The sequence below is a fragment of the Cyprinus carpio genome, chromosome B24, assembly GCF_018340385.1.
Source record: "Cyprinus carpio isolate SPL01 chromosome B24, ASM1834038v1, whole genome shotgun sequence".
Taxonomy (NCBI): domain Eukaryota; kingdom Metazoa; phylum Chordata; class Actinopteri; order Cypriniformes; family Cyprinidae; genus Cyprinus; species Cyprinus carpio.
In genome coordinates, this window is record NC_056620.1 from 5,219,724 (window position 1) to 5,245,362 (window position 25,639).

Consider the following 25,639-nt stretch of genomic DNA (forward strand, 5'->3'; position numbering starts at 1 on the left):
TGCATTTGATTGTTAGTTGATTGTGCTGATTAGCGGTTCTTTTGTGTTTGTGTCACAAGTTCAGTGACGCAGGTAGCGACGATTTTCTCTCTGGCCAATCCGTGATCAGCAGAGCTTACACGTCACGTTTTTGGTAATGGTATGGTTCACTTGGAACCTCAACCGACCGAGGTACCAGGTACCAAGTACTGTACCCAGTGAAAAAACCCCCAAAAGCAAGCCATACCGTGCCGTACCATGCAGTGTAAAAGCGCCATAAGTCAAGACTGAGACCTGAAATATTTTGAGTCTGAGTCGAGACAAAAACCTGAAGATGGTTGAGCCTGAGTTAAGACAAAGGCCTGAAAGTTGTTGAGTGTAAGTCAAGACAGAAACCTGATGAGGGTCGAGTCCAAGTCCAGACAGAGACCCTAAAGAAGATTGAGTCAGAGTCAAGACAGGCCTGAAGAAAGTCTGATTCAAGACCTGAAAAGTATAGAGTGAAAGTCAAGACAAACACAGCATTTCTCAACCAGGGCAAGCACTGCCCTCAGTCGGTGTCAGAGAAGGGGATAATTGAGGTGTAATTGGAGGGCATTTATTAAGGTAAGTTTACGCTAAAGATTATGAAGAGACGAGACAAGATGAAACATTGGGACTATTTGACAATGAATATGATTTGCAATATTCTAACACCATGTTAAACTGCACACACATCAAACCAAAGGTGCTTCATGATGCTTGTGGATGCTTAAATGGAACCTTTAATAAAGAACCTTTAACATCTGAAGAACCTTTCTGTTTCACAAAAGGTTCTTTGTGGCAAAAGAAGGTTCTTCAGATTATAAAAAGGTAAGAAAGAGATGGTTTTTTTAAAGAAGCTTTGGTCAAAATAAATGGTCAAAATAATTCTTTCTGGAACCAAAAATGGTTCTTCTGTAGCATCGCTTGAAGCACCTTTTGAAGCACATTTATTTTTAAGAGTGTATGCCAAAATACAATGGGGAAACCACTTATTACTTGTGTTTACTGTCTGTGACACGGCTGCGCATCCAGTGAACTTAACATGCAGGCACAATATTAAACTGAGGAACCCTAAACAAATAATTAGTAAGAATACTTTTTGTTTGTTGATTGGCTGCTGTTTGTGATAAGGTACCTAATTAAAGTCTGAAAGTCAAATTTCTAACCAAATACCAGTAAACTGACTACTTCAAACCTTAGTAAATCATGCTACATTTATTTAAATGCTCTTCTTCTATAAATTCTGCATCTGAAATGGGAAACTCCAACAAATGCATAAGCTGCATTTCTTTAGTAAATGTTGTGTTTTATTTATTCTTAGGTCTAGGGGAGACAATTTAGATTAAACAGATGTTGTGTGTGATTTCTCTTAAGGAACGTCCTACATGAGGCCTCCTTTGGATTCCACGAGAGGGAAGATGTCTGAGGCATTCAGCAGGGTGCAGGCATGCTCCAGAATGCCCTGATCTGACTGATGTTATTACTCTTTTAGAAATGGATCAGTGTGGTGGATGTCCTCTCATCTAGATCACCTAATGCACCCGCAGTCAGCATTTTCTAACCCCACAGCATTGAACAATGCCATGAAAAACATCTATATTATTGCAGTTAAATGACTCACATTCTTGATAAATGGATTTAGGAACAGTCTCCAGCTGTTTTATAATAGCCAAAGCCAGCATGAATCAATCGTGAGCAGTGCTTACCTAACTGCAATAAATAATATACTTGACATCATTCAAGTCCATTCAAGACGGAAAAATGATTAAAATGATTCTCTCACCTTTTTCACTTTGGCCTCCTTTAGCTTCTCCAAAGCAAGCTTGATCTTATCTGCTTTCATCTGTTCCTCTAGTTCTTCCTAACGGAAACAAAATGATGTGTGTGGTTTCAGTGGGTGAGTGTGACATTAAAGGGCTCTGAATATGGGAAATGTTTACTTTTACTCTCTGCAGATTAAATCTAAAAATGACAAAGGAAGACGGTATAGTGTTGTCTGGTTTTGCAGTCTGAGGTCAGAGAATCTTAATGGAAATTAAGCTAGTAATGCGATTAATTAGGGTTAAATACATACAAATATTTTCATATTTGTACAATAGCCTATATTCCCAAAATATCCCCAGGCATTCTGGGATCCAAAGAAGGATGTATGTAATGTATCCTTCCTATATAATTATGCTGCACAACTTGTAGAACAGCCTTCACATCGGTGAAGAACAAGTGCATCTGTAATGCTTCAAGTGCTTGTTAGGCAGGCATCTCACTTAAGGTTTTAAAACAGAGCTGATCTGCATTATAAAACCGTCTGGATATCTCCTGTTGTACATTCTGCCAAGCACTGGTCTAGACAGAAAATAACATTCAGTGAATATCCGGCTCAGCTAACATTGCAATCATGAGGATAATTACATTTTATGGTTAAGCTTTTTTTACATTCTGAGTGGAAATGGATATTGTAGACATTCATAAGGTTCATATGCTTCAAAAAGTTATTGCAGTTTGTTGGCTGCACTTAAATTCCATTATATTCACACACATTTGGCCTGGTTGTGTTAAAATAAACCCTGTAACCTTCAACTATGTACGTGTTACCCACATGAGGCCTGAGCATGTGTGAACCATTCAGAAAATGACACTTACTTTTGATGGATTTGGAGGGTGGTGGTGGGGGCGGAGCTGCAATGGAGTTGGAAGAAGTTGCAGGTCTAGAGGTGTCAGTTGATGCTATCAGGTTAAAATTACTCTGAGGCTGGGAGGGTATTTGGGCAACTGGAGCTGACCCCTTAAACGTATCTCTTTCTGTGGCAAACTTTTCTTCCGTGGCACTGATATCTGCCACCAGATCAGCCATCAAGGCGTCCAAGTCATTGTCTTCCAGATCATGCAGAGATGCTTTAGAGGTCACAATGTGAAAAGAAAAAAAAAATTGTCACATCAAGTTGCTATATTTTAAGTACAAAATATAGCAACTTGATCTACCCCCATCAAGTGGTGTGCTACTTCATATGAATTTTTTAAAACATGATACAAAACATAAGATTAATAATAATAATAAGCATGAAGGTCCACCCAACCCCATCATTGGGACTTAAGTAGAACATATGAAAATGTCCAAAGGAGATACAAAGTATGACCATACAAATAAGCCACCAATTTATTCAAATGTAAAATATTTACAATTTCCATGAGATTATGTTGAATATTGTGGCCATAAAAAATACACAATTTCCCACCAAATGAGCAGCAAGGGTTTAACTAAAACAAGGGAGGGAATTCATAAAACATGGCTGGCCTCAAATTAAAAAGTTGTGGGTTTAAAAGTTAAAAAAATTAGTAAGTTCTTAATTTGTGACATTTATTAATGTCATGTGCGGGGCTCTGTGACAACCAGAAATGAATAAAGAATTCATCAAAAAAAAAATACATTTTTTAAACAAGTATAGCTTTGCTTTCAGATAAACTTTCTCCACTTCAAACATCTGTGCATCTTTGGGCTGCTCTCAGACATAATTTCAAGCAATTTATGGTTAATTAATCACTAATTTCTTTCCTAAAAGCAACACTTGATGAATGGAGCCTTTTTGGTGAAATAACTTGGTAAAACAGCAGACACTTGTGTGAAAAATATTACGTTGAAATATTGTTTACCATTCAGATCTGTAAAACCAATGGAAAAGTTTTTTTGATGGGGGGGAGTGGTGGGGGGTTTGGGCAAAGGCGCAGACTCTGTTTCTGCTTCAAAACTCTGTGAAAAGACAAATGAGGAACACAAGTCATATGAAAGACAAATATGGAAGCTATTTTTTAACTATTTTTTTAAACTGCAGAACAAACAGCACAGGAACTATCATCTATAAACATACAAATGTGATATGCATATTAGTCTTTAAAATGGGGCTTTCCCACTTTTTGTTTCATATTTTGTGCTCATACTGGTTCGCATCGGACTTATCACCATCTCTAATTTATACTGCATGAAGAAAATATACACATTTTCACTGCATCGTATCTCTATACTGGAACTGTTTGAATGGGATATAATTGCTGTGTTCTATTGAAGTAGCCAAATGCAACAAGAAAATATAAAAGAAATATATATTTTTGTGAAGCTATTCCATATGTTTTTTCACTTAAAAGCAAACAAAGGCACGCATCGCACTGATTAGCCAGTTTCCCTTCTTGAGGATATGAGAAACATACCTGCGTTAGGAGATCCATCTCCTGCATCATGTCACTGAACATCGCATCAATGTCATCCATCTACAACAGGAATAGTTGGGAGATGAGAATTTAACATCTTTAGAACAAGTTTTGCAATAGAATTAGGGAAAACCCCACATAATGTGAGTTTCAGCACAGAAACCCGAACACAGAACTTGAGGTATGAACACAGGCCTAGTTTTTAACAAAATGCATTCTGATCATTTCATGTAAACACACACACATGTTCAGTGTAATTTCATTTTATTATTTATTATATCCATATCCATTCAGAGGTCAAATATTTGTAACACTTTATTTTAAGGTGATGTATATTACATGTACTTAGTATTGTAATAACAGTAAATTATGCATAATTACAAGTAAAAAACAAACAAAAAAAAACCTTAACATATTTTAAACATGACCCTCTGATTGATTTTAGATTAAACTTTCACTTTTTATTATCTCCTCCCTGTGTTAAACCAATCTGTCTCATGAGCCTGTAGTGTGATAATGTGAAGTGTCACTGAACATTCATGCATGCAGACATCCTGACTATCGTAACTTGATTCTACATGTGAGTCAGCATTCTCAGCTGAACATCCTCCCATCAGTCATTTTATCCATTCACCAGTGAGATCATAAACTGAATGAGATACTGTAGTGTGAGAGAGAACTACATTTATTTTTTTATAATAATGGCTAAAAAGAAAACACTGAGAGTGTTTAGTTCAAAGTCAGTACTACTTAATGGAGAAAAAAAAACTAAGATGTAATAAGTTACAATTGTTTTTTGTCCCACTGGTGTTGTCATAATCTGGCCATACAAAAGTAGTTTTGTAATTGCTGTGCAGAATTGGGTCATTTGGGATGTAGTGCGCTCCTTTTTTTTTTTTTTTTTTTTTTTTTTTTACAGCAGCATATAAGTGTTTGTGATTGGTAAATATAGAGTACATATATAGAGTATATACCATATAGAGTAATGAAGAGTACCTGTGCACATGTGTAAAAAAAAAAAAAAAAACATTGCCCAAAGCTAAACATTGCACAATATGCATCCAGAGGCTATAGATAAAAAAGCATAGCTTGCATAACTCGTTCTTTGCCAAGACATGCAGAATCCCGCCCATGAACGCTCAGCACTGCCTGAGTGTACAAAATTACAGAAAGTATGAATTACGTGCAAATGAATTTGCCAAGAGATCATTCTCTGTCTCATTCTACTGTAGACATTAACTGATTTATTCACTTACTGAATCTCCAATGATAGATTAAACTTTTCTTTTGTCACAGTTAAAATATATGAGCCAGTTTAAATAAAGATCTGTTAGCTTCACTTCTGAGTATTCAGCTTCAACTATAATAAAACAAACATTATCTGTTATCTTGATCCAAAACACCCAACTCTGGCCTACTTCCCTCTTATTCTCCCACATTCAGAAATTCGTTTGTGCAACTGCTTTGAATGAATGCACATGTTATCACTTTTTAAACATAGACGTCTAGCTTTGTATCGCATGGTTCCTGCCACAGACATGAAATGATTCCTATAAATCATGTGGCTTATTGAGAATAAGCGTACTTGTACCAGTCTGAGAAGAGAAACATTTTACTTGGATGATTAAGTGGGCAAATCCCATAGACATTAAAGATGGGATTCACGCCCTCCTTCAGTGTATTTATTTGTTCTTTTTTAATCTAAGAATGTTTACTTGATCTTTTTGGCATTCTGGAAAAAAAATATAAATTATATTTCATATTAAAAAATTTTTTTTATTTTAATTGAACACAACAATGCAACTCAAGCAATTCTTCATTTAAATGTGAGTTGGTGCTGTAATACTCCAACTAAAACAAGTTCTTCAATTAATACTATGTCAGACTAAACTGCCGGAGTCTACTCCAGCACCTGTGAGTTAAACCTTGCTGCATCCTCTTGTTTAAATGAAGTACTGCCGTGCAGCCAATCAGAGAGCTGTTTTATGTGCCGCTACACATGGGGAAGTGGTTACAGAAACTTCCCCTCACAAGATGTTGAAAGCAACAGGAAACAGATGACACTCACTACTGTATCTCTATGCAACTATCACAATACGGTGCTTTGTATACGTGTCTTTTTCCTAACAACTGATAAGCATGGGCATCATTATATTATCAGTTATATTCACATCAAAATATAAGTAAATGTCTTTTGTTAGATTTATTATACATACACTGAAAAAAGTTTTTCAAGCAGTACGTCATCCAATTAATAATTTTGTCTTTCTATGAAATTTACCATTATTAGTTTTTATTTTTCAAATATTTTTTTTTAGTTCAAAACATTGATAAATATAAATACTTTTCATTAAGGGCTCGACTTATATATTTTTGTTTTGACGAATGTAAAATATCAGGGTTAGATTATCTCATATTATTAAGTTTATATCATGACCACGCCTCCTCACACTGGTGCTGTGAGTCCGTTAATAACACCATTTGTCACAGTAAAGCCTTCTACACACTGCACGACTTTAGCAATCCTATAAGATCATTGCTGGTCACACTGTGTGACATGGATCTTATAAACTTGGGTACGACATGCATGTAGACTATACGATGATGACACCTATTGACTCGTAGGCTACGACACACGTTTCTATCGAAGAATAAAACGTCATTAGCATGTGCTAGTGGTAAACAAAAAGAGCATAATGAATCACACTTTGACAGTTAATAAGAGTTGGAGGTAAGCAGTTTTATGTTTTAGCGTCATGTCACGTTGATTTCATTTCGCATTTTTACTGGTTGGTCAGTAAACATGGGTCGTAACTGCAAATACATTAGCCTTGTCCAAATACACACACTTGCAGTCTTGGCCACTTGAGAGCACGTGTGCGCGACAGGAAGTAAGTGCGCAAGACTGTCCAGATCTTAAAAATGCCAAAGCGCAGTGCCCTTAATGCACACTAAATACACACTATCTCCAGTATCGCTCAGGAGCGGTATTTGTATCCCATCATGCATCATGTTTTAGAAATAATGCTGCGTTCCAGGCAGGTTTTTGAGTCCGTAAGTCACGACTTCAAACCGCGACTCATGACTTTGTAGCATTCCAGGCAAGTCACACCAAACTGTCTGAGCGGAATTGTAGCTAGATTATTAATTTTATTGCAACATTATATTGTCCTAAAGTCTATTTCTCACCGTGTACCACTTGCATAAACACTGCATCTGTAGGCAATATTATCTGTAGGTTATGTCATTGTTGTTTCGCGGGCTATGTGACGTCAGACCTCGGAACTGGGGAGAACATCGATCTAGTACGAGTTCACGGGTGGGAAGTCACGGGTTTGACTGCCGTTCCAGTGTTACGGGTTGCCTGGAACGCGGCATAAATCGCAAGACTTTTTTGCCAAGATCGCGAGAGGTCACGGAAAACTTTCCAATGTAAGTGAAATATTAATAATAATTAGATATTACATATAATTTGGTAGTAAAACAAAGTTCAAAACTTTTATTGTTGCAAAGGTGAGTAGCCTATATTTATTCTGTACATCAAATGCTTTTTGTCACTCAATTAGAAGCACCAGAAATTAAAGTGTGTCCCCATCAGGTAATGAAAAGTTGTACACACACTTGTGGTCTTCATCCTCACTTGAACACTTGGGCCAAATACAAGAAATACGTCATATAAGTAGTCAAGTGATCAAGTGCAAAGACCACAAGTGTGGGTATTTGGACAAGGCTATTGTGCGATGATCATGCTGAATTTCTCACACTGCCAGAAAATTATCGTAGGCTATCTTTGGTCGCAAGACTGTGACAACGGCCATCTTTGAACCTCTCACTGTACAACATAGGACCACCGATTAGTACAATTTGTTTGCAGATACGACCCATGTTTACTGAACAACCAGTAAAAATGTGACATGAAATCAACGCAACATGGCACTAAAACATAAAACTGCTTACCTCCAGCTCTCATTTCTTCCACTTTCACCGCTCCCACTTTTTTCAGCACACATAAAAACTACAACTGTCAAAGTGTGATTCATTATGCTCTTTTTGTTTACCACTAACGCATGCTAATGATGTTTTATTCTTCAATAGAAACGAGCGTCGTTGCCTACGAGTCAATAGGTGTCATCATCATACAGTCTACATGCATGTCGTACCCAAGTTTATTAGATCCATGTCGCACAGTGTGACCAGCAATGATCTTATAGGATTGCTAAAATCGTGCAGTGTGTAGAAGGCTTTAGATAAGTTAGGTGTATGGATGTTATTTTTTTTCCATTTTTTTTTTTTTTTTGTTTTTTTTTTTTTTTGGGATGCTTTTTGTTATGGGAAAATTTTTTTTTTTGTAAACGACGGGACATTTCTCATCTGTTAGCTAAGTTAGTTTCCTCACGCGCCTGCAGCGGACAAAACTGCGCTTGAACCCCGGACCAGTGAGATCGACTAAGATTATTTTCTTCTTTTCCTTTTGTTTTATGTGTCATTTTTGTTTATGAGGAATGTAAGTTAATTTAATTCATACAGCAGCCGCGATTGCAAATGGAGGAGAGACGATAGTGGCGCTAAAATGGTGAGTGCGATAATTTAACGACCACGTTTAATAGACATGGCTGTTTTTAAAAAAATAAGTTTAAAATAATTAAAGGTATGAATACAAAAACGGATGAATATACTTTTGTTCAATCAAGGTTCAGAGCCCTCTTAACGACTATCTTGTTTTCGAAGGAAAGAAGAAATGGAAGAGATGCTTTAGAAGTGTTAAATATGGGCCCTCATAACTGTGAAAAGAGAGCACAGATAACGTTATATAAACATTATCCCCGGGTTTCACAGGTCAGTCTCAGACTAAAATGCATGTTCAAGCTGTCTCAACTGTACAAAATATCTTTGACTGGCACATCTTAAAATATGTCAGTGCCATTGTCGTGTCTCAAGATGCCACACCAGTAAAGTTCTTAAGGCATTTTTTATAGAAGTTATTTAAATATCCTAATTCAACTAAGGCCTAGTCCTAGCTTAAACTAAGCCCTGTCTGTGAAACCCTGTCTCTATGTTCAAACATGGATGTTATACAAGAACGAAACAATGTCGTTGTTCACATCAGGCATGTACATACATTTAAATTACTTTATGCGCTAAAATGTACACTTATATCACCCTCACAGCAGAACTCCAGATCAGCTGTATGTCATGTGTGTTAAACTGAGACCTGTTTCATGAGGAAGGATCACTTTATTGACAGACACACTGCACAGTTTTAAATGTAAACCCTTAAGTCAGATGCCATTATAAAGACTGTAACGTTAATGTTTGCTCTTCACAAAAGTTGTCAACGACAACAGTTGTCCTGACATCACCCAAAGTAAACCAGGTATGTATAAGTGCATTCATCCCATGTGTGTGTATTTGCCATAATTACAAGTTTGCAACTTGGAAAAAGAATTGATGTCCTTGTAGAACTTCTACTTGTATCACGTGACTGTACCTGACTGCTGCAGATTAATTTAGGCATCGATAGTGTTGCCATAGAAACACAGTTCTAAGTAGATTAACACAGTGTAAACGCAGCATATGTTCTTGAGTATTTGACAACAGCATTATCTAACTGACTTGATAATGTCTTTATCGAACTGTTTTCTTCTCTTCCTCTGTTAGGACGCAGATGACAAGACAGACTCCAGTAAGAATTATCAGCGTTGATCAAGAAAGTTCAGATCTAAACCCATCTAGAGTGGGAGACATCTTGAAAGGAAACTTTGTAATGGCTGAAACGACTGATCTCAGGCCTTCTATGTCCATTTTTTCAGACTGTTTTATGCTCTGCACCTGGACTAAGTGTTTGAAAAGCACTTTATTATTTTATTTCAGCAGGTAATGCTCAACCTTGGAAAAAGGTGAGTTAGCACCTAAAATTCAGTACTGCCAATACTGTGAACTCGGAGTGGAATAAAACCATATAGTTTTGATACCATTTGTTGTGATTCTGAGATAAAAATGTTCATGTTAGTTTGTTAAACTAGTTTTTTCATGTTTTAAAGGGAAATGTTTTCAGATAAAAAAAAAAAAAAAAAAAAAACAAAACATTTTTGTTGTGTTTTTAAAATTAACATTTGGAATTGAATTAAAATAAAACAGAAAATTGCATAAATGTTCCTTTATTTTTTTTTTTTTTTTTTTTTTTAGTTTAACAAATTGGAAAAAAATAAAACAACTTGGAAATTACAGTGAAAAAAATTTTAATTCGTCCAATTAAAAAATTTAGGGTAATGATTCACATCTATATTTTTTATCTTGAGCCAATGAAAAATAAAATAACTTGCCCTAAACAATATTTTCTATGTCTATGAAAAACTATCAAAATAAATTTCTTAAATGAGAATTTTTGTTTTAATTAAATCTAGATATTTTTTCAGATCAAAAATCAAATTTAAATTAATTGACTTTCTTCAAAAAAATAAAAATAAAAATACTTTGTGCCAGGTTTTTATAAAATAGTTTTTCATTGACATAGAAATATTGTTTAGGACAAGTTATTTAATTTTTCATTGGATCAAGTTAAAAAATACAGATATGAATCAATACCCTATTTTTTTTATTTGGATGAATGAAACATTTTTTCAGTGTAGATCTGAGTCGTACCAATACAGGAAGAAATGAAAACATGCAATTGCCCAGCATTAGTCATGTTGAAAACCTTGTGTCAGAGTAAATCTTTGGTTATCTGACTCGTTTGAGGACATTCTAGTGATACTGTTTAATCTATTTTTTCCGGTATATTTTATGCTTCAAGAATCATGACTTTTTCATTTGTTTTGTTAAGTGTTATGGTAACAATAATAGTCCATATCAAGGGCATCTGTGCAGGATTTTAGGTCTGGAAAAGAAATGAGCTCAATGTTTCCATCTGTTTCACAACTGCATGTGCTTTGAATTAAATATCAAGGAAGTTATTTAGTTTTACTGCAATCAAACCGGTCTTACCTTGAAGGATAACTGTCACAAAAGTTCTGAATTTTGTTAAATTTCATGAACTCTTTAGTTCTTTAAAAAGTACATTTCTGATATAAATCTATAACAACTAATACCTTATTGTAGGTCCACTGTGGAAAAAAAAATATAGCATAGGCACATCAACAAGCTACACAATTTATGGTATACTCATTTATATAGCATGTAAAAGTACACAATTAGTTACAGTATACGGCAAAGTTTACTTTGGAGTTTGTTCAAAAACCTACTTTTAATGCAACAGTAATAGTGATACCTGCTTTATAGCATAACACTAAAAATAAGAGTTGATTCCTAAACAGACTAAATATTTTGACCTGTAAATGTCATTGTTTGGAGACACAAGAAAACCTATAAACAAATTTATTTTGCAGTATTCCATGATTTGGGAAAGAGCTATGTAAACATATCTTAACAGCTCATTTTCACAGTTCTCTGAGAAGCCTAGTAGCTACAGTATAATGTGCTGCAGTAATGCTTTTTAAAATCACTGAGATGCTCATCATTCCTTAGTAGTTATTTTAGTCTGAGGAAAAACAGTCATTACAGACCCAGACGGACTGTTGACGATTGGGGTAACCTGATAGAAAAACAGTCTCCTGTTTGTTTCTTTCATCAAACAGTGTTTTAGTTCAGCTGGTGTGCCGTTCTATGATTCCTGTCACAGTGCTTGTATACTTTAACTTGTGAGCTGTTTATGTTTGAAACACTAAACCGCTTTATCATAAGCAAGTAGAGCCCGAGACAAAAAAAAAGTATGCTTTGAGGCTAAAACGTATGCATATGCAGGAGTTCACATTGTTCTGTATGAAATTTTTGTAGACGACATTCTAATTCCTTCAGTCACCATTGTACAAATTATTGTTATTTGCTAATTTAGAGCCCTGACAGCATGTGTTATTCCAAATTAGACCGAGTAACTGAGGACAAGCCAAACAGCAAAAACTGAAGGCTTGTTCTTTACAAAATCTAACATATATTGTCCATTCTAAGTCAACATGAAATGACATTCCCAACTTTACTTCCATACTGTGGCAGTTTATCCATCAAGAATTGTTTGGATTCTGTAATGTGGGCGTTTCAGTGGATCGTTGAGGACTATTCAAATAATCAAATTTTGATAAAAACTTACAAAGACAAAAATTGTTACATTTGGAATAACATGCACTGATGATTCATGCACAGTGAAACTATGTTTTGAGAAGCGTTAATGATAAATGAAAACTACTGTTAGTCCAAAACTATTAGACATTGTTTTTAGCAAATATCACACTGATATGGGTGTGGTGTTATTTGTTCTGTTTGCTGTGTCCAACAGTGCAACAGGTAACCAGTCACAGCAATATAATGAATTAATTGATAAGTAATCCAGTCAGAAGAGAAGAGTGAGTAGTTTGAGCTATTTTCCACAGCGCCTTCTGCTCAGTTCAAACAACATATTGGTCAAAAGCAAATCTGCCCATGTCATCTTTATGTCTGGACCCTAATCAATAATCAAATATACTGACTCACATCATCATTACAACATATAGGTACTGGTCTAGCATTTAAACTCCTTTTTTATTTTCATAAAAACAATCAGGTAAAGTAAATTAAAATGAGTCATTAATGAAAATAATCTACAGAACTGTGGAATTAGACTAAGACTAAGCACCAGAGACACTATAAAATCATCTGTTTGTGATTTGATTATTGTCAAATGTAACAGGTATTTGATTAAAAAAATCAACACACTGAACCTAGTCCTAAAAATTAACATTTGTTTGAGGAAAAACATCACTTACCGTGGTTGATTTGGCAGTTTTAATAACTAGGTGTTGGGGTCATGAATAAGTTCTGTAAAATGCCTCTCTTTCCTGTTTAACGGTGGACACCACCCAACCCACATGCAGGAGGCTGCTGAGCTGTGGCGCTTGTATGTTAGTCACTGACACTTCCTGCTGCTTGACACGGAAGTTCAGGTCTAAACCTGTCTCTGCATACCATCTGACGCTGAAAAGCAGCCAGCATACAAGTGCGCAGCTGAGATTGTGCACGAGACAAGCCACCGAGTTTATTATTTCTCTGTAGATTACATATTGGTCAATGATTGATAAGTGTTTCTCCCTGTTAATGATTGATGCCATTGTTATGCATGTCTGCTTTTAGTCAGCAATGATACGTTTCAACTTGAAATGAAGCCATGTCATTTTATAAACCTGCTGGCTAGTGACTCTATTGCATGCAACTATAAAAATTATTAATGCTATAGAAATAGTTCACCTAAAATGAACATTTTGACCATCTAAGATGTAGAAGAGTTTGCTTCTTCATCAGAATAGACTTTTAATTTAGCATTACATCACTTGCTCTCCAATTGATCCTCTGCAGTGAATGGGTGCCGTCAGAATTAACATCTTGTCATTTGAAAAACTGGGTGTTTGTATTGAGCAAATCCTTCTGGCAAAAAGGTTTCCCCCAGATTTGTGGAAGCAGCTTGGTTTAAAAGTGACTTTTGTGTAAGCTGTGCTTTATTGTGCTTGTTTGATTTATTTAGATTTGCAATAACAAAAAGTGTATGAAATGTAGTGTGTCGGGACATTGGGCCAGAATTGAACAACACGTAGAAAATATTCACAAATTGAAATATTTATTGCAGTGTGGAGGACAAAAGACATGCGTTTGGACTTTAGTGTTGGTTTTTATTGTTTGTGTCCAAATAAAGAGGGAAATAGCTTTGGATAGAAAACGTACCTCTTCATTTCATGGGGTTTTCTCCAGTGTTGACATATTTCCTACTGAATCTGGGAACGCAGTTCCTGTCATCATTTCACAGCGATGCCACAGAAGAACAAGTTTTGGTTCCCCAAAGAACCTTTCAGTGAACAGTTCCTCAAAAAAAAAAAAAAAAAATCTTGATGTGAAGACCATTTAAAATAATCGGAAACAACCTTTTTTTCCCAATATAAAGAATGTTTTGTGCGATGGATAAAGGTTCTTTATAGTACTGTAGATGCCAAAATGAATGTAGATAAAAGCCATAAAACTCATTTGACTTCATGGGGTTTATAGATTCAGCAATATATCTTTTCCACAATTCCTTACTTTTTCAAGCTAAACTTGAATAGAGACCGTCTAACTTAATCATGCCTAAACAATGTTTCTTTCCATTCAAGTGGCTGAGTAAACAATCTCAGGTCCATGTTGTTGTGGTGAGTTGGAAGCAGCTGGATGTAGATAGATGCAGCCAATTAAGCCACTTTAGGAATTTATTCTAAGGCAATACAAACTTAAATTTTTTAGCACAAGTCCTAGAAAGACAGTTTCAGGACATTTAAGGACATTTGAGACAACAACACATCTATTAACCTCATCTTCACATGACTGTAACTAATTAGTTAACACTGCTCAGAGTAATTTTGGCTAACAATAAACCTACTGCATCTACAGTTTATTCTCTTCTTAAAAGAGGATGGAAACCTCACCATTTGCTACCAATTATGCGATCTTATGACTTTTTTATATGTTCTTATTCTCACTATGAATTTTCCTTTGAAGCCCCCACCAGCTCAAGTAGGAGAAACACTGTGTGGCACAAACCAAAACATATGAGACCAGAAATGTTTGACATTATGTAAACCAAAATAATGCCATGTTGTTTTTGTTCGTCTGTACAAAGTTACTAACATGATAATAAAAAAAACAACATTTTTGTAGTAAATGTCAAACACAAAAGTTGAAACCATCAACAATATGAAATAAAAAACTATATAACGTGCACTGCTGAGAGTACAAAAGTCAAATACTGTTTAATATCAGTGTGTTCTTATTGATTGTGTGACTCACCCCAACCACAAAGGCACATGCACTCATCTAAAATAATAGTTTTTGAGTAAAAAATTTACTCGCCCTCAGGCCATCCAAGATGTAGATGAATTGTTGCTTCATCAGAACAAATTTAAAGGAAATTTAGCATTACATCACTTGTTGTGATCGTCTGCAGTGAATGGGTGCCATCAGAACGAGAGTCCAAACAGCTGATAAAAACATCACAATAATCCACAGCACTCCAGTCCATACATGTATGAAACAATTCCATAATTAAGATGGTTTTAATATTGCTTACTCCAGTGAAAAAATCATCTCGTCTGAATCCGGTGAGAAATATGCATAGATCCAGCACTGCCAAAACAATCCAAAACAGTTCTAAACTAATAAATCAGTGATGTGAGAGGACAACAGGGGATGGACTTTGTTCACTGAAGGAAGCCTTATTATAGATTATGGACTATAAATTACTTTATACAGAAGCAACTATCTATTAAAACACCTTAATAGAGTTATTCATTACAAACATGCAGCTTTTACTTCACAAGATGTTAACTGATGGCCTGGCATCGTGTGTATTGCTACACATTTCTCCAAAAAAAGAAAAGAAAAACAAACTCATCTACAACTTGGCCGGCCTGAATGTAAACTAGCAAATTTTCTTTTGTGTGTGTGGTGTGTGTGTGTGTGTGTGTGTGTGTGCATGTGTGTGTGTGTGTGTGTGTGTGTGTGAACTATTGCTTAACTGACAAATTTTATGCAGAGAATGAAAGCAGACTATTATTAAACAGCTGGAGAGGTGAGCGCATTTGGCATAAAATGACAGCTTAGCTCATGAGTCATGGCCTGATCTGACAATGAACAGAAATACTTCAGCACTTTTCAAAGAAAGTACACTGGGTCTCAAGTGACTCCAAAAGTCCATATGGTGGGGTGTGAGGGGACATGGTCTTTTAAAACCATTAGGCCACAGTTGACTCATTATTCTGGTTTAACATTGGTCTATTCAGTACTATCAAACACTCTGGTGGTTCATTACAGCCATTACAATGGGGAATACAGTTTTCACAGCTTAAACATCATTGTAGCCTAATTAAAATGTCTTAGTAACTCAAACTTTACATTTTTATATCCAGATACTAAACATGTGTCCAAGCAATAGCACACGTCAGCTGAGATAAAATAATCAAAGTGGTGTGAATGGTGGCAGAATTGTTAAAAATATCCAAACTAAGAATGTTAAACAATGTTAAAAAGACAGAAGAAAAAAACAAATACCAGTTTGGAACAATTTGAGGGTTAAGGGTTCATTTTTGGGTGAGCTTTAAAGTAAAAATGTGATGTTGATTTTACATTATTAGCCTTAAATGATGATTATCTAAATTTCAAGATGGATATATAACATATAGCCAACAATAACTCAGCAATCTCATTTTTCCTTTAAATATTTATTTGGATTAACCAATGCACCATAGAATATCCTGAAGCTGTGAACATGCAAATGAAAGCTCTTTAGTTTTCAGCCATTAAGAGCTCTGGGTTCCCGTCTCTCCTCTCCAAATGTGTGTCTAGTATGGCCGGCTGAACTCTAGCAAATAAACTTTGACCCTTTAAGACTTTTTCTTCTGCCTGACAGATTCTGAATGACAGACAACAGCTGTTTTAACAATCAAAGCTGTCTGTCTGTCTTTAAAAAAAAAAGTGACATGCTCACAAACAAAGGTGACACTGGTCATAACACAACTTTCCATTACCCACAATGACGCCTCTATTACAAACTTGCACAGCACCGACTGAATTCCTGTCTGTGGCCAAATCACTATATTGGAGGAATATAGTTCATTTAAAATATGAAATACTTGGCAAAATGTTTTTAAACTTTTAATGAGCGATTAAGTGTAAATCAGGTTTTTGGTGTTTAAAAGTTAAACAGTGTCGAACATAGCACAGTAAACGAAAACACAAAAAGGGAAAATAAACATCAAAGGATGAAAAACAGATGAAAAGACAGGGAGAGTGAGGGGTTAAACTCAGGCTGAGGAAACCTGGATGCTAATTAAGTCTTTGGAATGCCACATAAGGGCTGTGTCCTGAAACTTAGAGAGATGCCTAACTAGACAGCATTTTGAGCCATGATTTGCACGTACAGTTTTGAGACATTAATTGGTGCTGGCAGAATTGTTGGTCATTTTAGAAACATGGGGACACTGTAGATACATGCAGGATTTTTGGGCATCATACATACAGCACATTTGGGTTTAATTAGCACACAGACCAAAAAAAGCACACATGCTTTGGTTTGGGGCATTAGCTATATATGTGTGAGCAGAACCTCTCTATCTAAACACTTTTGAAATAGAATGCCATGGATTGTGTCTCAAAACTAAACTGAGCTATACCCAAACAGCATTTTAGGGCATCATAGCATTCCTAATGCATCCAAAAATGAATGGGTCTATGATGCCCAAAATTTCTGGTAACATTGCCCAAAAATTATGTTATTGCACATATGATGCTCAAAAATGTTGCATGTGCGCATGCCTGATTTGGCCACAAATGCAGCATGTGCACCATTAATGCTTAAAATACGTTCAAATATGATTCCTAAAATGCTTCACTGTCTAAAATGTTGCCTAGATAGGGAGCTTACTGTTTTTTGGGACACAGCCCCTTCTCCTTCCGAAGTGTTTAGAGTGGCTCACACACACACTCCAGTGGAGGAGAGACGCTCACCTCCTGCTGTTTATATTTTCACTGACATTCCACCAGAAGACAGCTGCAGGTAAAATCATTTTGCTGTTTAAAGAGTCTATCTGCGGATTAATACATACAAAATGAAAACCAACTTTATCTTCCGGATCAGGCTGGACTAAATGATAACAGACTTTTTCTGTGCTTTTATTAGCTGTGTAATGTCAATTGACTCTTTTAAACACGTATTTTCTCACGATTAATAATTGTTATTTTCTTTATTTAGGTGGATAAATGATTAACAATGCCGTCATCCAAAAAGTCGCTTTTGTTAGTGGTTTATGTATTGTGCACGTTCTGCGCTGCGCGCTCTGGGGACTTTGGAGACCCCAGACCCTGCTCTGGATCACACTGTCCGGTGGGCAGATCGTCCAGACCACCGCCGCGACAGCACAATCCGATAACACAGAGCAGATCAATAAATCACCATCATGCTCCCTCCAGCTTTCCATCGGAACATCACGCAACGCTTCTGTCCCAGCGCGCGCGGTCTGGAGACCAGACAAGGGAAACCGTCCAGACGCGCGTCGCTGGAGTTTTTGGTCCTGTATGCGCAGACTGCGTTACGCCTCAAAGGCCAGATCATGTTATGAACGACACCAGAGAATGTAAAGGAACTGAGTGCCGTCTGCCTCTTAGGACACGACCGAACCCCAGACCGAGACCCTGTGCTGGAGATGGGTGTGTGCTCGGGACCAGCCAGCCTCCCCTCATCCATGTGGCAGACAGAGCCGCTCAGTTTCTGGGGGAATTTCCGGACACTGGATATCCTGCATCAGAGAGTGGGGCTCCTCTGGGAGTTCAGCTCACTTGTGACATCAAACCAGGTGAATTGAAACAGTGGTTCCAGCTGTTCTGCACTTGAATTAGAGTATCTTGTTTCAAAACCCTGGTGTACCACTTAAGTTAACAGAGTAGGCTATTGTATTACTATAGTTTATAAAAAAATACATATAGCACAAAGTACTTTTGTTGCTTATTCCACTTTTGTTGCTTATTATAACTGTACAAATAGCATACCATTTGCTTTATTAAAACGCATACCATGGTAAATATCATGGGTATTGTCTAAAGTACTTTGGACTACAAAAAGTAGCTACCATGATATGACCATGTGCTTTGTTGAACATATGCAGTAGCATGGTAATACCATGGTATTATTTGAAGTACACTGAACTGTGTAATTTTCATGAATTTTTCCACTATCAAAAAAGTAGCATGCTGCACAAGGTTTTTGGTTGTCAACAATGGTAATTCCATAATATAAATTTAAGCGCTTCCAACCTTTGTAGTCACCTGATTATTTTAGTTTTACATATTATATTTTAATAAAATTATTTTCCCACAAATTATTAAATAAAATAATACATTGTAATTGATTTAATTTAACTGATATCACAGTTTCACAAAGCCCCTCCAGACGACTGGTACTATTTCATATTATATAATGTTGTAATCCAAACTATGCAGAGGAAATCTGTTTAATGCTCTTTATTGGAGAAGGATGCAGTCCTGTTTTTGCTTGTGTGAGATATTTGAGTAAACCTACAGACATCACAGAGGAAATTCTGTATGTTCTTTTAACAGGGTGGGGAGTGTATACAAACTATCAGGCTCAATAAAACTCATACTTTATTCAATTTTCACATCAGTACTAGAATTTCCATACATCAATAAATAGAGGAATTTGACAGCTGGCCCTAGAACTATTATTGCAAACATACACATCTGCTTGACTACAGAGAGAGTGGTAGAGCTGAAGAACTTGCTGGCAGTCAACTGTCAAGACATTGCAGACTACTTTGATCCATTTCCATATGATTGAAATAGTTTTAGCTCTGGGGTTGGAAAAAATAGCACTTGGTTTTAAAAATGTGTGATCAAACTTTGACCTTCACATATCAAAAAGTTTTATTAAATTCAGAGAATTTCCTGGTTGGCTCATCTTTATATAAACTGTTAATGTTGATTTACTCTCAAATAATTGTTCTCATGTAAACCCAAATATATTTACAATTCAGTTTGATAAGACCAGTGTATTTCACTGTTAATGGAAATGTATATTCTCTTCTTAAAGCTAATTATACACTTGCTGGGTTATAGCCACTTAGTTACTCTTTCTTTTTTTTTTTTACTAGGAGAGAATGAGGTCCCTGCCGAGGACGCACTTATCCTGCATCTACAGCTGGCAAAGGGACAAGAGAAGCTGGTGGAGGCTTTGAGAGCTCAACAAGTAGTGATCCGGGATCTGCAGCAGAGACTGGTGGAACAGCAGGGGGCCCTCCTCTCCCAGCAGCGTGAGATACTCGACCAGCAGCGCCGCATGTACGAGCAGATGGATGTGGTGAAGGCTCAGTACGGTCTGCTTTCTGAGACTGTCAAGCAGTTCTCGTTCAAAGGCTTGCAGGGAGAACTGCAAAGCCATTTTGAAAGCCACCTGGCCGGCCTTCAGAGCCAAGCTCGTACCCACCTGCAAAAGTCCTATGCTGTGCATAAGGTAGATGTGGATGCCAAAGTGGTGAATGTAGTTGGAGATGCAGGGCACCCAGTGTTGGGCTGTCAAATTGCTTGTGGGCCTGAAGAATACTGCAACATCCAGAAGGATCCACCGCAGTGTGAAAGCTGCACTATTTGTCCCCCTGGATTCTTCCTGGTGTCACAGTGCTCCCCCAATGCTGATAGGATGTGCCAGGTGACAGTGTGGCAGCAATAGGGACTTTAAGCAACAACAGCTGATTAAACGGCAATGGCAAAGAAAGTGCGATCACACATGCGCGACTTTAAGTGCTACTTCGTGACGTGTACATTTTAACGGTCTACTACGGGAGTACAGCTAATTTGCTGTAGTCGCTACAACGTGACAGATTAAAAGGCGAGTATATTTTGCATGGTAAATCTAGGTTTTCAGATTTATTGGCATCAAACAAGACTAAAAACTCTTCTTCTGACAACAAGTTGTCGTTTAATGCCAAAAGCATGCTTTCCCTTACCCGTTTAAATGACATTTTTTAATAAGCTAATGATAAATGATTGAATGTTTCACCGTCCTCTCAGTTGTTGCTGTTGTTTAGTGATTTTTGCGCTCTTTGGCTATGACAATTAACAGTTTACGTCAGATTGCCGTTGCCGATCCATTAGCTGTTGTTGCTTAAAGCCCCTAATTGCATTATGCATGCAACACATAAGATTTCAATGAAGAGCAGACCAAGTTATATTTCTTAATCTTTAACATGTCTTTGAGTAACAAATATCTATCAGCAGGACAGGGATGAATGCCTAGAATTACCAAGCCTGTGTGGAAAGCGAGTAAAATGCCTTAATACTCCAGGTAAGCAAAAAGAAAACTTAATGCCACCCCAATGTCTGCCTTTAAATGGTCTCTTGGGATTCACCAAGCTTCTCTTTGTTTCATTCTTCAGGTGGGTTTCGTTGTCACGGTGTCTCTGAGAGGGAGATGTCCACAGGGCTGTGTGGTCATGAGTACTTCTACAATCAAGAACTTCAGGAGTGCCAGGCTTGTTCAGACTGTGATGGCGAGCCTGTTGGCATTCCTTGTACTTTCACCAGTGATGCTGTATGTGGAACTGTGACTGAGAACATGCTCTCGCAGTCTTGGATGGCTTCGATTGCCATACCGCCTACAAAGTCAAAGAGCACTTCCATCTATCCAGGGCTACAGCTCAATATCCGTGGCAAAGCAGGAAACAACCTGTTGACCAACCATGATGATTACCTCAACCTCCAACAACATGGACTGGTCTGGATAGACTACAACATTGCACTAAAGCATAGCTGCAGGAACTTTCTCCAAGTCGGGATATGGATAAACGGCAGTGAAGAGGAGGGTAGAGACCTCAGCGGGGTTCGAATTGAGCAACCTGAAAGGAAGTTCTTCCAGGGTGTGACTGTAAGTGCAGCAGTTGAGGTGGAACCCAATCATACTCTGACATTCGTGCTGAAGAGTCCCAACCAATACTGCAACCAGAGTAAAGATATTCAAGCCTATGAGCTTGGAGGAGCTTCGTTCAGCTTGCTCTGGCTATCCCATGACACCGGCGCTGTGGCCATGACTGCACAGATGTCCACAGCAGCCTACTACCAGAGTAACTATCGCCCCACCTTCCGTATAGCCACTGTCTCTGATCCCTACATAGTGGCTCTGACCCATGACAGCCGTGGGGTTCGTTTCATGGAGACTGGCGTGGTGAAGTTTGTTCTCCAACAGGCCATCTATTCAATGGGCCATTCTTGCGTTCGAGACGGTTTCACACTGATTGCCTACATCAACAGAAATGGCACTAACCAGGAGGTGCTACGCTCCTTCAAGTCTGGCGTTAACTACAGAGACACCTCCATCAACCTTTCTGGGGCCACAAGGGTAGAACGCGAAGACTGGCTCAATTTTGAAATTGTCGCCCCATCTCAGTGCAATGTCCGCTACTTTGGTGACAGTTCTGGGATTAGTATGCTGAGCTTGATATGGATCCCTACCGCTGTCTCCTCCATGTTCACAGCCACTGTCTCAAGAACAGGTCTACCTTCTGGGGCAGTGCGAAATAAACCCCTGCTTTTTAGGCAGATGAGCCCAAATACGGACCAAATGCGACTAGCTGGGTCAGGTGAGCCGCATGCTCAGAGGAACTTTGTGTTTTCGGAGGTCGGGACGGTAAGTGTGGCACTCAACCTAAAACTAATCCACTCCTGCAGTGTGGTCAAGCTGACCCTTTACCGGCAAGGTACAGATGGAGGTCAGGCCACATCCTTGGCCCAGCAGGTGGGTGGACATATGCCTGAAGGTAGTGAGTGGGCCAGCGTGGGGCTGAGAACTTCTTTTGAAGTGCAGAATGGTACTGCTATTTATGTTTCTCTGGACTGCATTCGTGGCCGGATCAACCAGATCACCCATGAGGGCGGCACCAACATCTCCATTCTTTGGTTGGCATCATGATCCCAAGTATGCAAACTTAGATCTAAGGTGCCATAATCAACTGAAAAAATATTTTGGAAAAATTGGTGCTTTCATAAGACAAAGTAGAGAACTTTAAACCGATCGACTTTCCAAAAATGGTTCATTTTTAATAGATGAAATGCACAGGTGCTATTAATACTCCTCTGGCATTCAGATTCTATGTTTATTGGCATTATGTGAGGAGCAAGGAGGGATGTATTTACATTTTTTTTCTTGGCTAGAACAATGAACTTATATAACCTTTAAAAAGTACTTTTTCAGTGCTTTGGCTGGTTGAGCAGTGACCAATTTTTCCCAAGGGAGTAATCCATGTAAATGTGTGCATACAGTATTTTGTGCATGTTTGTAGAAATTGTGTTTGTTAAAGAGAAAGAATGTATATTTGTAAGCTGATGTGATGATTTTGCTGCACTTTATCAACACTGAGGTGCAGTATGTTGTACAGTGCGCAATTTTGTGTTTGCCCTTTTGAAACAACTGGGATTCAAGTAATATAGCTTGATTTATATGGAAGATTAGAATTATAGAAATATTATAGAAATTATAGAAATCAAAATAACAATGTAATGAAATCATTATGCATCTTTCAGCTCTTGAATATTTATATTTAGTACTATGAATGAATACTGCTGACCATAATGTCCTGTCATTGTAATTTATATTATATGAAATAATAAAAATTGTTGATTTTTTTGTTTATTGATGATTTATTGTGTTGTTGGCTTGCATTATGTTTTTCTTTTATTATTATTAATGTTGTTGTTTTTTGTTTTTTTTTAATATGTTTAATTGCTTCTGTGTGTGCTCAAACTACAGATTACAAAACTACAGATTACAGATTGTGAAGTGAACAAACATTTGGCAAAATTAATGTCATGTCTGCCTTCACTGTAAAACACGTTAAAACCAAAGTATACGTTGGCCTTTAGACCCGTGCATTTCAATGCAAGGAGTGGTATTTCATTTACTGTAAAAATAATGTAGTGTAATCTTTTATTGAAAAAAAAAAATTAAAGTCATAAATTTTGCCAGATAAAATATGCTTCTTAATATTTTATTAAAGCTTTCTGGTGGCTCTATGAAATAAAAAATAAAAAAATGTGTATATATATATATATATATATATATATATATATATATTATATATATATATATATATATATATATATATATATATATATTGCTTGATAATGTCATCTTTGGTTGTTGTTTTTTTTTTTTTTTATTAATCTAGCACATGCTACATGTGGTTGTTATTAGATTTGTTCGGGGACACTGGTTGCTTCATAATTGCAAATAAAATGTACTTACCAGTTTTTGGTAGCCCATACATTCAGGATCCAGGTGTCCACCCATAGTTGATTCCAGATGGGAACCAGACATCCTTCCACTGGGCACAGCATCAACCTCAAGAGGGCAGCAGTTTGGTGAAACTTCAGATAGCAGTACTGAAACAGTACAGGACATCATACTGAACTGCAAAAGTGTGATAAAGAATCATGTTCATCAGAGCTAAAAGTGCCTGAGATGTATCTGCGATTCTGAAAAGTTTTCAGAAACTTGGTTGAAAAACAACTCCACTGAATGTCTGCCGAAACATGACTAACAGTGCTTAAATTAGTGAGAAAACTGATTGTGTGAAACAATAGAATGTGTTTGTCTGCTCTGGGAATGGAAAGCAGGTGTGTGGCGTGCTGGAACCAGATGTTTCTGGTGTAGATCAAATGAGATGTCGCTGCATACAAAAAATAGCCATATAAAACACTATGATTAGGAAAAGATAGATATCAACTAGAGAGAGAGAGAAAGAGAGAGCTGTATAAATAGTTAAAATACAAGAAGCCTGAAAATCACAGAAGTTTGGAAAGGGATGTTTTTGCTGGTTGGTTCGATATGTGATTTTTAGATTGCGGATGATTGTTTTTTAGTACTTTTACATTATGTTTTACAGTTTACAAACAGACTATCTTTTGTGATCTATCCAGTCCAAAAAAATACGAATACAAAGGACTTTCAAAAGCAGTTTATATCTGCATGAGAACCCTGGAAAACAGAAAATGAAGATCAGTTGTGAATAAAAATAAAACGGTTATCAATGCCAAAGGAAGGATTAACTGGGAAAAATCTCTCTTGACAGCATAATTATTTTGATATGTGTGGTATTTATGCAGTGTGTTCCTCTCCAAGCATCTCTGACCATATACTCATTACTTCACATAAAGCAGAACAAGCTAAATCTTCAGCAATTTCTGCGAACACTCCATTTGCTCTAACACAAATTAAATATGAAATGAAAATGAATTACAACTGCAGCAAGAAAATAAATGTAAACACAATAGCTTGGATGCTCTCACAAACAAAACTGCTCTGTCAATGATTAACAAAGTTTCCATTCTGGTCACTTTAGAATATATACACATAGAAAAAATGTGTACAGAAATGCACATAATTTGCATTGGAAGATAGCCTATAGTTTGTCAACTAGACTTTCGTAAGTGCATAAAATGGCAATGCATTTTGGTTTGATTTTGCCAAAAGGATTAACAACATGTAACAAATGCTGTACATAGAGAGTAACTCTATGGATGAATGTCTGTCCAAAAGAAAAGTTGTATTTTGCATAATCGAAAAAAACAAAAAGTATAATCTTTTATTGAAGAATTCCTGCACAAAGTGAATTATGAAAACATAACTCATTTTTATGAGAACATGTGGTTCATCAGAATCAAACAGAATTCATGGAAAACACCCATCAAAGGAAACAAATTCATTTTGCAGCATGGTAATTTTTGATTTCACATGTACTTCACTTTGTGACAAAAAGGACACAAAACAATGTTTTGAACTGAAAGATGTAATTATTCCAGTCTATCAAGCAGATCTTTAGATGGCCACCTT

The 25,639-nt window shown here is 36.9% G+C and overlaps 2 protein-coding genes across 3 annotated transcripts in view; one reads left to right on the forward strand and one right to left on the reverse strand.

Annotated features, from left to right (window-relative positions):
- LOC109049601 (amyloid beta A4 precursor protein-binding family B member 1-interacting protein-like) overlaps positions 1 to 13,148 on the reverse strand; it is a 24,381-nt gene extending 11,233 nt beyond the window's left edge. Inside the window, exons 1-5 of the mRNA XM_042751798.1 lie at positions 12,999 to 13,148; positions 4,204 to 4,263; positions 3,652 to 3,748; positions 2,644 to 2,895; positions 1,787 to 1,854 (exon numbers count right to left, since the gene is read on the reverse strand). Of these exons, the coding sequence (XP_042607732.1) occupies positions 1,787 to 1,854; positions 2,644 to 2,895; positions 3,652 to 3,748; positions 4,204 to 4,263 (477 nt within the window). The 5' untranslated portion in view covers positions 12,999 to 13,148. The remainder of the gene's footprint in view (positions 1 to 1,786; positions 1,855 to 2,643; positions 2,896 to 3,651; positions 3,749 to 4,203; positions 4,264 to 12,998) is intronic.
- A 5,012-nt stretch (positions 13,149 to 18,160) lies between these two features.
- Positions 18,161 to 23,403, forward strand: nell3 (NELL (neural EGFL like) family member 3). Of its 2 annotated transcripts, none has more exons than XM_019067257.2 (4): positions 18,161 to 18,599; positions 19,911 to 20,464; positions 21,031 to 21,100; positions 21,192 to 23,403. In XM_019067257.2, exons 1-4 carry the CDS (start codon positions 18,362 to 18,364, stop codon positions 22,718 to 22,720), a joined length of 2,391 nt encoding a protein of 796 aa, XP_018922802.2. In that variant the 5' UTR covers positions 18,161 to 18,361; the 3' UTR covers positions 22,721 to 23,403. The 2 variants fall into 2 exon arrangements, with proteins under 2 accessions (XP_018922802.2, XP_018922803.2); XM_019067258.2 differs by having other exon boundaries at positions 21,034 to 21,100.
- Positions 23,404 to 25,639: the final 2,236 nt, after the last annotated feature.